The sequence below is a fragment of the Colias philodice genome, chromosome 9, assembly GCF_061535455.1.
Source record: "Colias philodice isolate Cphi_HAF_F1 chromosome 9, ilColPhil1 Martin Lab GWU primary, whole genome shotgun sequence".
Classification (NCBI taxonomy): domain Eukaryota; kingdom Metazoa; phylum Arthropoda; class Insecta; order Lepidoptera; family Pieridae; genus Colias; species Colias philodice.
In genome coordinates, this window is record NC_143094.1 from 7,461,273 (window position 1) to 7,475,144 (window position 13,872).

The 13,872-nt window shown below is 35.6% G+C and overlaps 2 protein-coding genes across 2 annotated transcripts in view; both read left to right on the forward strand.

Moving 5' to 3' along the window:
- PIG-P (phosphatidylinositol glycan anchor biosynthesis class P) overlaps positions 1–13,872 on the forward strand; it is a 271,287-nt gene that overhangs the window by 210,594 nt on the left and 46,821 nt on the right. The window lies entirely within an intron of this gene.
- Positions 1,901–4,432, forward strand: RpL23A (ribosomal protein L23A). Its single transcript, XM_089699264.1, has 5 exons — positions 1,901–2,058; positions 2,522–2,967; positions 3,209–3,336; positions 3,941–4,117; positions 4,312–4,432. The coding sequence occupies exons 1-5, from the start codon at positions 2,028–2,030 to the stop codon at positions 4,394–4,396; spliced, it is 867 nt and encodes a 288-aa protein (XP_089555390.1). The 5' UTR covers positions 1,901–2,027; the 3' UTR covers positions 4,397–4,432.

The window sequence follows — 13,872 nt, forward strand, 5'->3', positions numbered from 1 at the left end:
ATGATCGATTAAAACTTCAATTTTCCGATACTCTTTTCTCTTGTATAGCCTGCGTTTTGTTACTCAATTCTTGCTTATTCGTACTCCTTACATAAAATGAATTAATATTTACAAGATTTCAGCCTTAGATCATTAAGTAATGGATGGAGTACGCTAGCAAATGTTCTAACTAAACTTTCTGCTGATTTTGGTGCGGGGAGGGTAACTCACACTGATGAAACACAATGAAACATAATCACACATTCACAAAAATAATTTGTGTCAACGAAAGTCGTAAAAATTTACGACCTTTTAAGCGACGAGTTTTTAAATTCAATTCTATCACTAAGATAATAAAGATTAAATTTGTATTTCATTCCAAGATAGTCTTGGAATGAAATACAAATTAAGTGTGGAGTGGGGTTCAATATCGCGTTCTAAATTCAACTTTATCACTTAGGTCATAAAGATTAAATTTGTATTTCTTTACAAGATAGTCTCGTAAGGAATGCGGTTCATTAAGGCGTTCTAAATTCAACTTTATCTCCTAGTTCATAAAGATTAAATTTGTATATTTTCTTTCCATGATAGTCTCGTGGGGCCGCATCAATGATCGAGTAAACATGACTCGATTATTTTTCTTGATCATATCGCTAAACGATACATCGACGATTATTAGAAATTGCATTTTATTAGAAACTAGCGGCCCGCCCCGGCTTCGCCCGTGGTACATATGAAAAATAGATGTTGGCCGATTCTCAGACTTACCCGATATGCACAGAAAATTTCATGAGAATCGGTCCACCCGTTTCGGAGGAGTATGCAGACTAACATTGTGACACGAGAATTTTATATATAAGATGTATGTTAAAAAAATAAAAAAATATACACAAATGAAAGGTTATTCCATCTTTTTTAATATTCGACATGTTTGAATTGCTTCTGCAAGACTTGACAGTACAAAACGGCATTTTTAGCGGAGCACTCGCAGACGTCCGTTCGACGTTTTACGAATACGCAGAGTGCTTGTAATCGATTACGCAAGTAGTTTTTATGAAAGGATAAGATTTTTCGATGAAAATAATCTTATACCTCGGCAAAAGGGGAAACGCCTGCGAGTGTTATCCATTACTTAATGATCTAAGATTTCAGCCCACTAAATACGCCAAGTAATTTTTTTATTTATTAAAATAAAAACACGAGTAAATATTTGCAAAAATCAATTATAAGTTAGGTAACAAGTACGTAATTTAACCCGTGCTTAGAAAGCAATCCGGAAACGACAACAACCAATTTATTATTTTCTGACGAAAAAGATATTTTTAACCTAAGTTTTTAACAGATTGAACGAGACATACATTTTATATTTGTGTATTAGCCAATGATATTAATAAATTATTAAAAAAATGCGTGAGGCACTCGAGGACTGCCGCGGTAAAGCTATTGCATAGCATCGCATCGCTGTGCCGGTTGGAGTGGGGGGGTGTTAGGTTTTTTCGTTACGGAATTATTACATTCGGTCGCCGCGCTCAAAGTCTGAGATAAAAGCTATGCAATAGCTTAAAACCACGAACTAAACGTATACTACACAAGTATACATTTTCTTTGCAACCCTCAGTATTTCCTCGAACCTCAGATTACTAGAAATTTAAAAAGGTACATTTAACAGTAAGATATTTACATAAATGTATTGAATTAACAGCAACATTTTTTCCTAGCACATAATAATTTTATTTATATCAAAAATCCAAATGAATATAAAATATTTTTGTTTTATTAATATTTTATTGAACGATGAATGGATGGAATGTGGATGTAAGTTATAGTAAAGTTACTTAATTTTTAAATAATTATGTATATTAATTATTATGTAAGGTTTTAACAGCATTACAAGTTACAACCACATTACAACAGTTTTTTATGTCGCGAATTCGCGATCGCATAAATTAAAAAAAAGTGTAAACGGTGTAGACGCAGTATTAATACAGATACAAATATTTTGTATTTTGATTATAGGCAACATTGGCAAACTCCATCTTTTTGTCACGATGCCTCCTAAGAAGCAACCCGAGAAATCAGGTACGTTTATTAGTTTTCTATCTAAAATTATATGATATTAATAAATTAATGCACTATTTTATGTAATTAATTATCAAAGATTAATTTATATTCAATGCAGCGCCTAAAAAGTGAAATTTAAGTTTAGTATACAAAAATATATTTGACATTTCGTGAGCCACGCGGTTCTTGTGGTTGTTTCATGAGATTAGTTTTAAAACATTTCCTTTTCACTTTATATATAAACTCGTAACTTATTAAGAATACCATTAATATCGTTTATAGTGTTTTATTTCATTGTATATAAACTTTCGAACCAGCACTTGAATTGAGGTTAGAACATAATTCATATTATTGGAATAACTTCTATTTACTTATTCATATATATACTTATTGTGAATTAATATACCTAAATTGATGTTATTGTAACATGGTTTCGTCAAATTATAAAGGATTGATTTTCATACTGGTGTTTATTTAACAGCCTCTTCGGCATCCAAGCCAGCCGAAAAGAAGCCGGCTTCAGCTAAAACTCCCGCTGCCGCACCAAAAGCAGCAGCGCCATCTGCCAGTGCTCCTAAACCAGCGTCGGCCAAAACGCCTGCTCCAGCTCCTAAAGCTGCAGCTCCCAAATCTGCACCAGCTGCTGCCAAACCTGCACCTGCCAAGGCTGCTTCAGCTGCGAAGCCTGCTGAAAAGAAATCGGCATCAGTCCCATCTGCTAAGCCTGGTTCAGCTAAGGCTGCGGCTTTAAAAGCCAAGTCTAGTGCTAAGCCCTCAGTTAAGAAAGCAGCAGCTGCCTCTAAACCAAGGAAGCCTAAACCAGCTGCTGCTAAACTTAAGATTGCACCTAAACCCAAGAAGACTGGTATCAAGGGACAGAAGAAAGTTGTTAAGCCTGTAACTAAGGCACTTAAAGCTCAAAGAAAGGTACAGTGTTAATGATTTACGTTACTTGAGCATTTAAAGATGCAAGTTTTAATCATTAATTTAATTTCAAATCAATTTAATATTCATTCAAGTTTATCTATAAAAAGCAGTGGGCAAAAGCTTTTAAATTATATTTTTAAATGTAATTGTGTCAACACATTGTGTAGTAACAACAATTAGTATGTAACACAAATATATTTTAAAAGTTACCAAACATTTATCTTTACATAATTTATTTCAGGTAGTTAAAGGCGAACATGGAAAGAGGATTCGTAAAATCCGCACTTCTGTGCATTTCCGTAGGCCCAAGACCTTTGAACCACCAAGACATCCTAAATACCCAAGGAAGTCATTACCAAAAAGAAATCGGTAAGTTAATAATCATTTATAGCTTCAAATGAACAATCAACCTTTTAATTATGGTTTCATAGAATAATAAACATTAATACAAGTTATAAATATTATAATACTAGCGGTCCGCCCCGGCTTCGCCCGTGGTACATGTTTACGTTTTCTCTACATAAGAACCATCCTCGTACTTCAAGGAATATAATAAAAAAATAATTATCGAAATCGGTTCAGCCGTTCTCGAGTTATGCGCTTACCAACACATTTTGCGATTCATTTTTATATATAAGAAGAAGATAAGAAGAAGATAACTTACATAGGTTGTAACCTAAAATAGGATATTTGATATCCTCCAATGGTTTATGTGAAATTGATATATGAAAAACATAATTCCATCAATTATGTATAAATTTTTTGCTCAAAGAAATTCTTTTTAAGCTTTAAAATCATTAACTAGCTATTAGTAATTTTTCTTTGTACATTAAAATGTAGGTTATCATCAATTTTCAACCACTAATTTTTATGAGTAATTTTATTTAGAAAATAATAGAGTGATATGTATTCTTTATAGTACTACAATCATTATGGTTCCAACAATTTCTAAATTTACAATATGAAATTCCAGTATGGATGCCTTCAACATCATAAAATATCCATTGACATCTGAGGCTGCCATGAAGAAGATTGAAGACAATAATACCTTGGTATTCATTGTACACACCAGCTCTAATAAACATCATATTAAAGCTGCAGTCAAGAAGCTCTATGACATCAATGTGGCGAAAGTAAACACACTCATCAGGTCAGTTTTGTGCATTATTTTGTATAATAATTAGTAAATAATAAATAATTTTTAATATGATGAGATATTTAGTGGGAATCTCTTTGATAAACGATGAAATAAAAATAACACAACTCTGATTACAATTAGCAACTGATATGTTATATTATTTCCTTTTCATATTATTTACATAGAATTTGTTATTTATATTTCAGACCTGATGGTAAGAAGAAGGCGTATGTACGGCTCGCGCGAGACTACGACGCTCTTGATGTTGCCAACAAGATTGGTATCATATAAATGTATATTTTGTAAGAATACATAAAAAAAACTACATTTTTGTGTTTTATTTGTCTCACTAGCTTTCCGCCCGCGGCTTCGCCCGCATTTTCAAAGATAAACCCGCATAGTTCCCGTTCCCGTGGGATTTCCGGGATAAAACCTATCCTATGTGTTAATCCAAGTTACCCTCTATATGTGTGCTAAAATTCATTGTAATCGGTTCAGTAGTTTTTGCGTGAAAGAGTAACAAACATCCATACAAACTTTCACATTTATAATATTAATAGGATTAGCACTCAAAATCATTTTTTATCCGAATCAGGATAAACTTTCACATTATACCTATAAGATTTTAGGTATAATGGGACCGAATCGAGAAATTCCGTAACGAAAAAACCTCACGCTCCCCACTCCGACGGGTTCGGAGGTGTGGCTTGAAGGCATGCTATGCAATAGCTTATAGCTTTTCCGCGGCAGTCCCCGAGTGCCACATTCGTCTTTTGTACCGACGCGACGGTTATATTCAGAGCGGCCCTAACAGTATATTTAATACATATTATAGACTGTGGGCCCTAAAGATTAGTATTAAATTTTACAATGTTGAAAATAGCTTCCATATAAAAAATAATATAAATACCTACTTTAGGACAGTTTTTCCCTTACTATCAGTCATAGGTTTCCGCAAAAGTTTATAATCGAGTAAATCCACATTAGGCATCATCTCTCCCTTATTCCCTTCTAATGGTCTTTAATTTTGTATTATAGAGCAGGCTCCAAGGAGATTTTCGTTTGCAAAAATAGCGGACCTAAATCTGACTTCTGATATATATTGTATAGATCCCAGACATCCTATAGACAGATGTTGCCAACCAGTTTTGTGGTCCCCCTCCCCCCACCCCGGTAATTAAATATGGCATACAAAGAAAAAAATAAAAATTTCCAAAACATGCCGTGTGGGGTATCAAATGAAAGAGCTTATTGAGTAGATCACGAATATATAGCATACATTTACATTTCTTACACTTTCTCTAAGATTTTTTAGAAAATTTACGAAAATGCTCCATTTTTGAGTTAACTTTAAACCACTATAGATTGAAAACTCATGAATATAATTTTTAAATTATTATTTTAAATAATTAACAATAGTCCATTGTTTACGAATCAATAGTTCGTACAGTGAAATAGTTGCATGGGGGAGTGGGGGGAGCATTCAAAGATGGCGAGTATATTTTCAAGTTTATGCCAGATATAAAGGCCTAATACAAAAATATCGGTGTCAGGGCTTCGAATAATTATCTCTGCACTGTCTTTGTGTTTGACAGAATGAAAAATATGGCAGAAAATTCTTGAATCAGCCTCTGTGTGTTTAGATTTGGCATAAACTTGAAAATATACTCGCCATCTTTGGATGCTCCCCCCACTCCCCCATGCAACTATTTCACTGTACGAACTATTGAATCGTAAACAATGGACTATTGTTAATTATTTAAAATAATAATTTAAAAAATATATTCATGAGTTTTCAATCTATAAGTAGTGGTTTAAAGTTAACTCAAAAATGGAGCATTTTCGTAAATTTTCTAAAAAATCTTAGAGAGAGTGTAAGAAATGTTATAGTTTGCTATATATTCGTGATCTACTCAATAAGCTCTTTCATTTGATACCCCACACGGCATGTTTTGGAAATTTTTATTTTTTTCTTTGTATGCCATATTTAATTACCGGGGTGGGGGGAGAGGGACCACCAAACTGGTTGGCAACATCTGTCTATAGGATGTCTGGGATCTATACAATATATATCAGAAGTCAGATTTAGGTCCGCTATTTTTGCAAACGAACGAGATGTTCGTTTGCAAAAATAGTGGAGCCTGCTCTATTATGTTATGAAATGTCAATTCGAAAATCAAATTAAGTACGTTATCAGTTATCACACAAAACAGCAATTTATATGACCAGCTTGTAAACATTTCAATAATAAATTGTGTTGTGCATTGGTTCGGCACCATAAGACAAACTATATGGAACGTGTCTATTGCAGCAAACCTAATTTGTCGATGTTTCGTAAATTTAATTTGATGATCAATAAATAATAAATATGTAAGAACCGATTGCAAACTGCCTGAACTCAGGGTCGTAATATGTACCTACTAATGATATTTATATGTAGTTTATGGAGTGTTTAAGTACCTAATAGGTTTGTCATGGCCAAATTGATGAGTATGACTTAATATGTCGTATGTGCATGATCAAAGACTTGAGAAATGAACATTTATAAGTTATAACATTTAACTGGTTCTGTCCTAGTATGTATATTGTATACCTACGTCCTAAGATTCATATTATATAAATTTTACCTTAAAATAAAATTTGTATTATGTTTCCTAAGACGTCCGTAGTCCATTATGAGAGAGTACATCGCCTTTTTCCCCGTGAAGTCGCTAGATGGTGCTAGTTTTAAGCTCGTCACGTGGTACCGCCGCCAGCGCCGCGAGTGGTGGGAGACAAAACTCACCACAGTTCCGGCAAGCCACCAGAAATATTCTCATTGTTCGTCTCATAAATGATACGGAATGAATGGTGCAAAAATAACACCAGGAAGACCTTATCTGGACTACGGACGTCTTAGGAAACATAATACAAATTTTATTTTAAGGTAAAATTTATATATTATGTGTTCCGTTTGACGTCCGTAGTCCATTATGAGAGAGTTGTTTGATATCTCCTGGTGGCTTGATGAATAAGATGCAACAATGTGATAGAGTAATGCCCCAAAAAGCTTACATACATCCTATAAACAAAGTATATAATGTATAAAATCATGACTGATAATTATTGAAAATTTGTCTCAATACCGTGCATAAAATACATCCATAAATATACTACAAGTATATCTTGACAACATTTTAATCAGTATAATATGCACTTAAACCTGAGTAGGCTGAAATATCTCGATTGTGATTACTAATGACGAATTAGTATTAGATACACTACGACAATAATATAATAATAATTCCACCCTGTGGCGGAAAGACGGGGGTTCGAATCCCACCTTGTGATCGAATTTATTATATTCTTTAAAAATTTCTAAGTAAATAATAATGTTTATAAACATATCTAGATATAACTAGATATTTCTCCAAATAGATTGATGATGCTACTATAACTGTGTAACATTACCCAGATTTCAAACTCCACTCTAAAAGAGCTCACTTTACCCTGCCACCTATGATAGCCGCTGTAGCTGGTCTCACCGGATGCTGTGTAGTAATAAACAGATTAGTCAGAGAACCTCTTATGGATTGGAAAATGCGCTTGAAACTGGATTCATATTTACATAATATGTGACAATAATTTAGCTAACTTGCGGAATGCGAGGTAAACGCGTCTTCACTCTCGACCCATTGTTTTGAATTGCAATGTAAACAGGAATAAATAGAGAACACGTCCAAAAGCTAATAACAGTATAGTAGCTGCGCGTTAATAAATGCAAACAATTTTTTATTAATTTTATAAATCACATAGTTAAATAATTATTTTTATTATGCTGATTTATTTTAAAAATATCTCGATAAGAGTTTTTGAATAACCTTCCTTACTTTCCGGATTTGTAATTTTGAAAGATTTGTTCTAGCTAAGGAAATACCCTAAGGTAATGTTTGCTTAAATGATCAGATGAAATTTTAATAAAATATTATTTTAATACAAACCGACTGATTTTATGTATAAGAATAGTGTACTAAACCGTCAGTTATACATAATTTAGCTAAGTATTTAGCATCCTTTTATAGCCTGGTCAGTGGCCACCAGCAGTCTATGTATGTTTATTTTTTTAAGCTGTCCATCAAGGTGTACAACAGGTTGACCTATTCAAAATGAGCCATACTTTCAGCTGTAGGTTCTGTATTTGCTTTGGAGTTGAACCTGTGCGTGTTTGTCAGTGAACGATTGTGAGGACTTATCCTGATAGTAGCACGCCTCTTGAGGTCTGGGTGCAAAGAGGGTTTCTTCCACTTGGGTACTATTATAATGAACTCGAGGCAATAGAGCCGGTTGTTTATGACTGTCTTACTTGAAATAACGTAAGCTGTTTGAGCTGTGATTAAAATTTATTTGTAGAATTCGGCTTCCTAGCTGTACAGCCCTAGAAGGTTGTGAAGTGTTCAAACGTTCAAACTAATAACTCTTGTCAAAGAGATTTCGTTCTGCCTTTGAATAAAATTTTTTTCTTACTACCTCGACAGTCAAGATTAGGAAAGCTATTACTGCAAACATTTCAATGGCACTGGGTCCAAGGTCCTTTCATTCACTGCCAAGACTATCCTGTGAATTGGGTACGGCTGGTAGATATTATACTTGTTTTTTCACTTACTTGCTTTTAAAAGATGTTTTTGAACTAGATCTTTAACAAGAGCGGCAGTTCATTCTTCCCCGGAGGGAGACAACGGTTTCAAAGTTGATTAGCCCAAAGAGGCGTTCCTGTAGCGCTGTGGCGTGTGTCAGTTCATCCTTCCCCGGAGGGTAATAAAATTTGCAACGATGACAAACCTTGATAGGCGTTCCTGTGGCGCTGCAGCGTGCGTAAGTGCTTCCATCCCCGGAGGGTGATGAAGGTTTCAAAATAAAAGGCCTGAGAGGCGTTCCTGTACCCCTGCAGCGTGCTGCGCCACTGCATCCATCCCCGGAGGGTGATGGAGGTTGCAAAAATAATAATAAGCCCGTGGGGCGTTCGTGTAGCGCTGCAGCGTGCTCCAGTGCATCCTTACCCGGAGGGTGATAGAGGTTGCAAAAGTGATAAGCCTGTGAGGCGTTTCTGTAGCGCTGCAGCGTGCGCCAGTGCATCCTTCCCCGGAGGGTGATGAAGGTTGCAAAGGTAATAAGCCCCGAGAGGCGTTCCCTTGGCGCTATAGCATGCGGCAGTGCATCCTTCCCCGGAGGGTGATGAAGGTTGCAAAGTTGAGAAACCCTAAGAGGTGGTATGCCTGCTTGAGGGACCAACTGCCTGCTATTAAGCCTGTTTTTAGGCACTGACACTTTCAATTTAATTTCCATCGCCAATTTCAAATTTGCTTCCGTGCTCCAAACCATTCGTAGAAAATCTTAGCAACGCTCGGGTGTCAGAATAGATTCTATCGGATTGATACTCCAAAGTAGGTTAGAGACGAACTTTATTTCGAATTGAATTGAGTTGAATTGCAATTCCAAAGTCTCTGCAAGCCAATCAATTGACGATTTGTGCGGAATAATGAAACAATATAACATATGTAAATTTTTCACATTTCTTGCAAAATAAATCATTTCATTTCGTTTCAATGTGGTGTACATGCTGTTCTGGTGAGCGCAAATCATTGCCCATGTAAATCACCAAGTAAAGGCCACAGTCCCTTGGTTCTTCAAACATTCTTTGAGCTGACGCTAGCCCGAAGGGCTGATACGTTATCTTAAGTAATTGACCTTCGTTTATGATGTATTTATAATTATAATATCGATATGGTATACAATAGTGATACAAGGATATAGGAGGCGTCGATACGTACGGGTAGTCGATAGCCTCGCAAATACAAAAATTTACGATTTTATGTTGAGTATGTCATGTCACAGTTAACAGTGGGTGTGAAATTGAAAATTACTCTGTATTTGCAGAACTTGCTTTTCTTAATTATGAAAAGGGGTGATTAACAATAGTCATGGTGTTCGTTTGACGAACCCCTGATTTTCAATAGAGACTTGAATCTTCAAAGACAAAGTATGATGTCAGAGTTAAAGAATAAATAAGTATTATTACCTCTTATGTGAAAACTATGGCTGGTTTTCGAATTACATGGTATTCGAGGGTGACGAGATTAATTTGAGCTTTTATTTGTTGAAAATCTCCCCCCCCCCCCTTTTTTATTCTTTTGGTGTTTCCTTTTGTATTCATGAAATGATTTGAAACGACTTAAAAGGTCGATCTTAATGGTTATTGAATGTACTGGTAAAAACTGATTGTGACGAGTTTTAAACCAACTTATCAAATCCGCCTATCTGCATATGCTACTAATCATGTTAGTAAGTTAAAAATTCTTTCCACAGCGGGAGGAATTTTATATGACTTTAAACTTATCAATAATCCCCTTCAAAGCATCTCTATTAATTCTTAAGTTTATTTGTATAGAGAATAGAAGTCGCTTTTAAATTTAGCAGTAATTAGGCACAGAGTCGCGGACCAATTTAATGCGTCAGGCAAAAATTATTGATAAATTTGTAAGAATTCGTAATAATTTACCTATTTCTATTGTGCTTACAAGATATAGGCAACTACATTCTACTTGATTCGACTCGTATCGGATGAATTTTCTAATCTAACGAGATTGAGAATTCGTTTTTGATATCTACCCTCAATTCGGAAAAGGAAGGCACAATTCACATACATTTAGAATGTCCGCGTAGCGAATACGATTCAAGGAGGAATAAAATCAAAAGATTGAAACACGTTTCGAATCTGCTTTCGGCAATTAATATACTATCTTAAAACCGATATTTGTGAAAATAGGTTATCTAACGCGTAAAAACCAGTAATAACCATTAACGTTGAACGATTTGTATTGAAATCATCGTAAATCACGTATAATGTATTAATAACATGACTCACCGTGTTGAGACAAAATCTCAAACCTGCACACGAGCGGCTGAACGCGCGCTGGCGGCGTTATACGCGCTGCGGCGGCTCCTCGTCGTCGCTGGACCCCGAACAAGAAGAACTCAGCTCGGAACACGTAGAAAACGCGCTGTTAAGACGCTCGACACGATTCGGTAGGCCCTTGGCCTGCGCTATAGACTTATGGTCGCGATGCCACGCTCGTGGTTGCAGATTTATACTTCAAATAAATCCGATTTTCGTTATTCGTTTGAAATAACGATAACGCAGGTAACACTTGAATATTCATTTCACTATGAAACGTAACGGACTTAAATAAAAACTATTTAAAAAGAAAAAACTGAACTTTCTACTTCAATCTCGAAAGTTCGTATAAAATTATTATTTTAAATTTAAATTATGTATATACGTAATTTAAAATACAGTATTTTAAAATTACATATAATCTAACGACTTGCGTACGGTTTGAAAAACGACGCAACAATGAGAATATTTCTGGTGGCTTGCCGGAACTGTGGTGAGTTTTGTCTCCCACCACTCGCGGCGCTGGCGGCGGTACCACGTGACGGGCTTAAAACTAGCACCATCTAGCGACTTCACGGGGAAAAAGGCGATGTACTCTCTCATAATGGACTACGGACGTCAAACGGAACACATAATAAAATGTTTCTTGCATCTAGAATGTTTCTACAAATCTTGTAATTTTTTATCATGAGAGATGACACAATAATAAGATTTTATTTGGACTGTGTGTGTGTGACTGTGGTTATGCAGCCGGGTAGGAGGATAGGACGCATACCAAATGAACACACTTCTGATGTGCTTCTGCATAAACGCACAGGACAAAATCTATACTAATATTATAAAGCTGAAGACTTTGTTTGTTTGTTTGATTGTCTGAACGCGCTAATCTCGGGAACTACTGGTCCGATTTGAAAAATTCTTTCGGTGTTAGCCCATTTATCGAGGAAGGTTATAGGCTATTTATATCATCATGCTACGACCAACAGGGGTGGAGCCACGGGGTTGAAACCGCGCGGAGCAGCTAGTAATAAATAAATAGTTACTACGTACGTTAGGGCGCTTTTCCACCAGAGATGTGCGAGGGAAATGTGTCGTGCGAGGATGTCTAGCTGTGCTATAATCACAGCGATAATATAATATAACTTTAATCGTCAGAGAATAAACTTGATTGCTTTATAGGTAGCCTTAGAGTATGTATTAGCATTTAGCAGCTTGCTAATACATACTCTTAAGTTTATAGACTGTCCAAGAACTCCCAGAAATGAAACCAAAATGTATAAAGGAGATGATCATGGTTTTTTAAAATCTAAACATAGTACTTAGCTTCTTTTCTAAAAAAAAACTTATGCATCTTATACTTAACTAGCCGCTCCGCGCGGTTTCACCCCCGTGGCTCCTCTCCTGTTGGTCGTAGCGTGATGATTTATAGCCTATAGCCTTCCTCGATAAATGAGCTATCTAACACCGAAAGAATTTTTCAAATCGGACCAGTAGTTCTCGAGATTAGCGCGTTCAAACAAACAAACTCTTCAGCTTTATAATATTAAGTAAGGTAACGGCACCAGTCGTGGACAAGCATCCAGTAATGGACAAAATAAATATTAAATTTAAATATTAAGACCAAAATTAACGTTATATAATTTGGCAATACTTAAAATAAAAGTTTGGTTCATAAGCTATCAAAATACGACACTTCATCTTATTCGGCCAAAATGTTTGAAGAAGGCAGAACGTTATGTTTAGTTGCTGCGACTCGTTTCGAAGAAATCCGTTTTTACTAAGGAAATCCAAGGAAGTGAGGACACAATTTTGGTTATAAGTAGTTTAGTGTACGAAATATTACACGATTTAGGTAGTATCATGATAGGTTAAGTTGTTTAAATAAAATTCTTCAGTGTCCACAACTGGATTTAATTCTATTCTAGGTATTAATTACATGCGCTTTTCTGTATTGTTTTTCTTTCTGATTAATAATATACCTATCACGACCATTTCAAACAAAGGGTTCCAATATTGTACAACAATTGTCCATGACTGGATTTGCTTTGGTTCCTATAATGGACATTCAAAATAAATCTAAATTGTTTATTTGGAACAATAAAAACACACATTACAAAAACTTATGAACGATGGCACCCATAAAAGCTTAAATAAGCTGTGGCACAGGTGCCAACGCCTGACTCCATGCATTAAAAGTTCCACTACATTGATATTTTTTGTTAAAATTACACTAATGGGTCCAACAACATGGTATATATATATCTAAACTCGAAGAATATATTTTAGAACAATGGGTCATTATGTGCTGTGCGACTCGTTCTCGGCTTCATTCTCTATCACTGCGTAGAGAAGTCGCATACTTATGCGTATTGTAACGCATCTATCATAGAGAGTTCTCTGATGAACTGTTTGGATCGTTGTCTGCTGCTAAATTCCACCACTATATAGCACACACGCTTAAATTTCATCCACACCATCTTGACAGCAGTTTAAAAAAAGCTTTTTGCCTCGTGCTACAATTTGGAATCCATATCGATGGCCCGATTAGATTAAGGCACTTCACGAGTGTAGCGGAATGCCAGGAAACAGAGAGATATGGCGGAACATCGTGACGCGGGTAACATCTACCCCCTAGAGTGATATGACGAAGAAGAAGAAGTCCCAAAATGGATGGAATGGCAGTACTTTTTTTAGTTATATTTTTCATCCCTGACTTAAAAAAAACCATATTGGTGTTTCTTAACGGACATAACTCGTATTTAACGATGCATTTGTCCAATTTTTGCCTAGAAAATGGAAATTAAGACTGTTTTAAATATTATAAATATGCAAAATA

Excerpts from the sequence above, each read along its gene's own strand:
- RpL23A (XM_089699264.1), top strand. The coding sequence starts at position 2,028 with ATGCCTCCTAAGAAGCAACCCGAGAAATCAG. Across the intron at positions 2,968-3,208 it reads CACTTAAAGCTCAAAGAAAG|GTAGTTAAAGGCGAACATGG; the intron begins GTACAGTGTTAA and ends AATTTATTTCAG. Across the intron at positions 3,337-3,940 it reads TCATTACCAAAAAGAAATCG|TATGGATGCCTTCAACATCA; the intron begins GTAAGTTAATAA and ends ATGAAATTCCAG.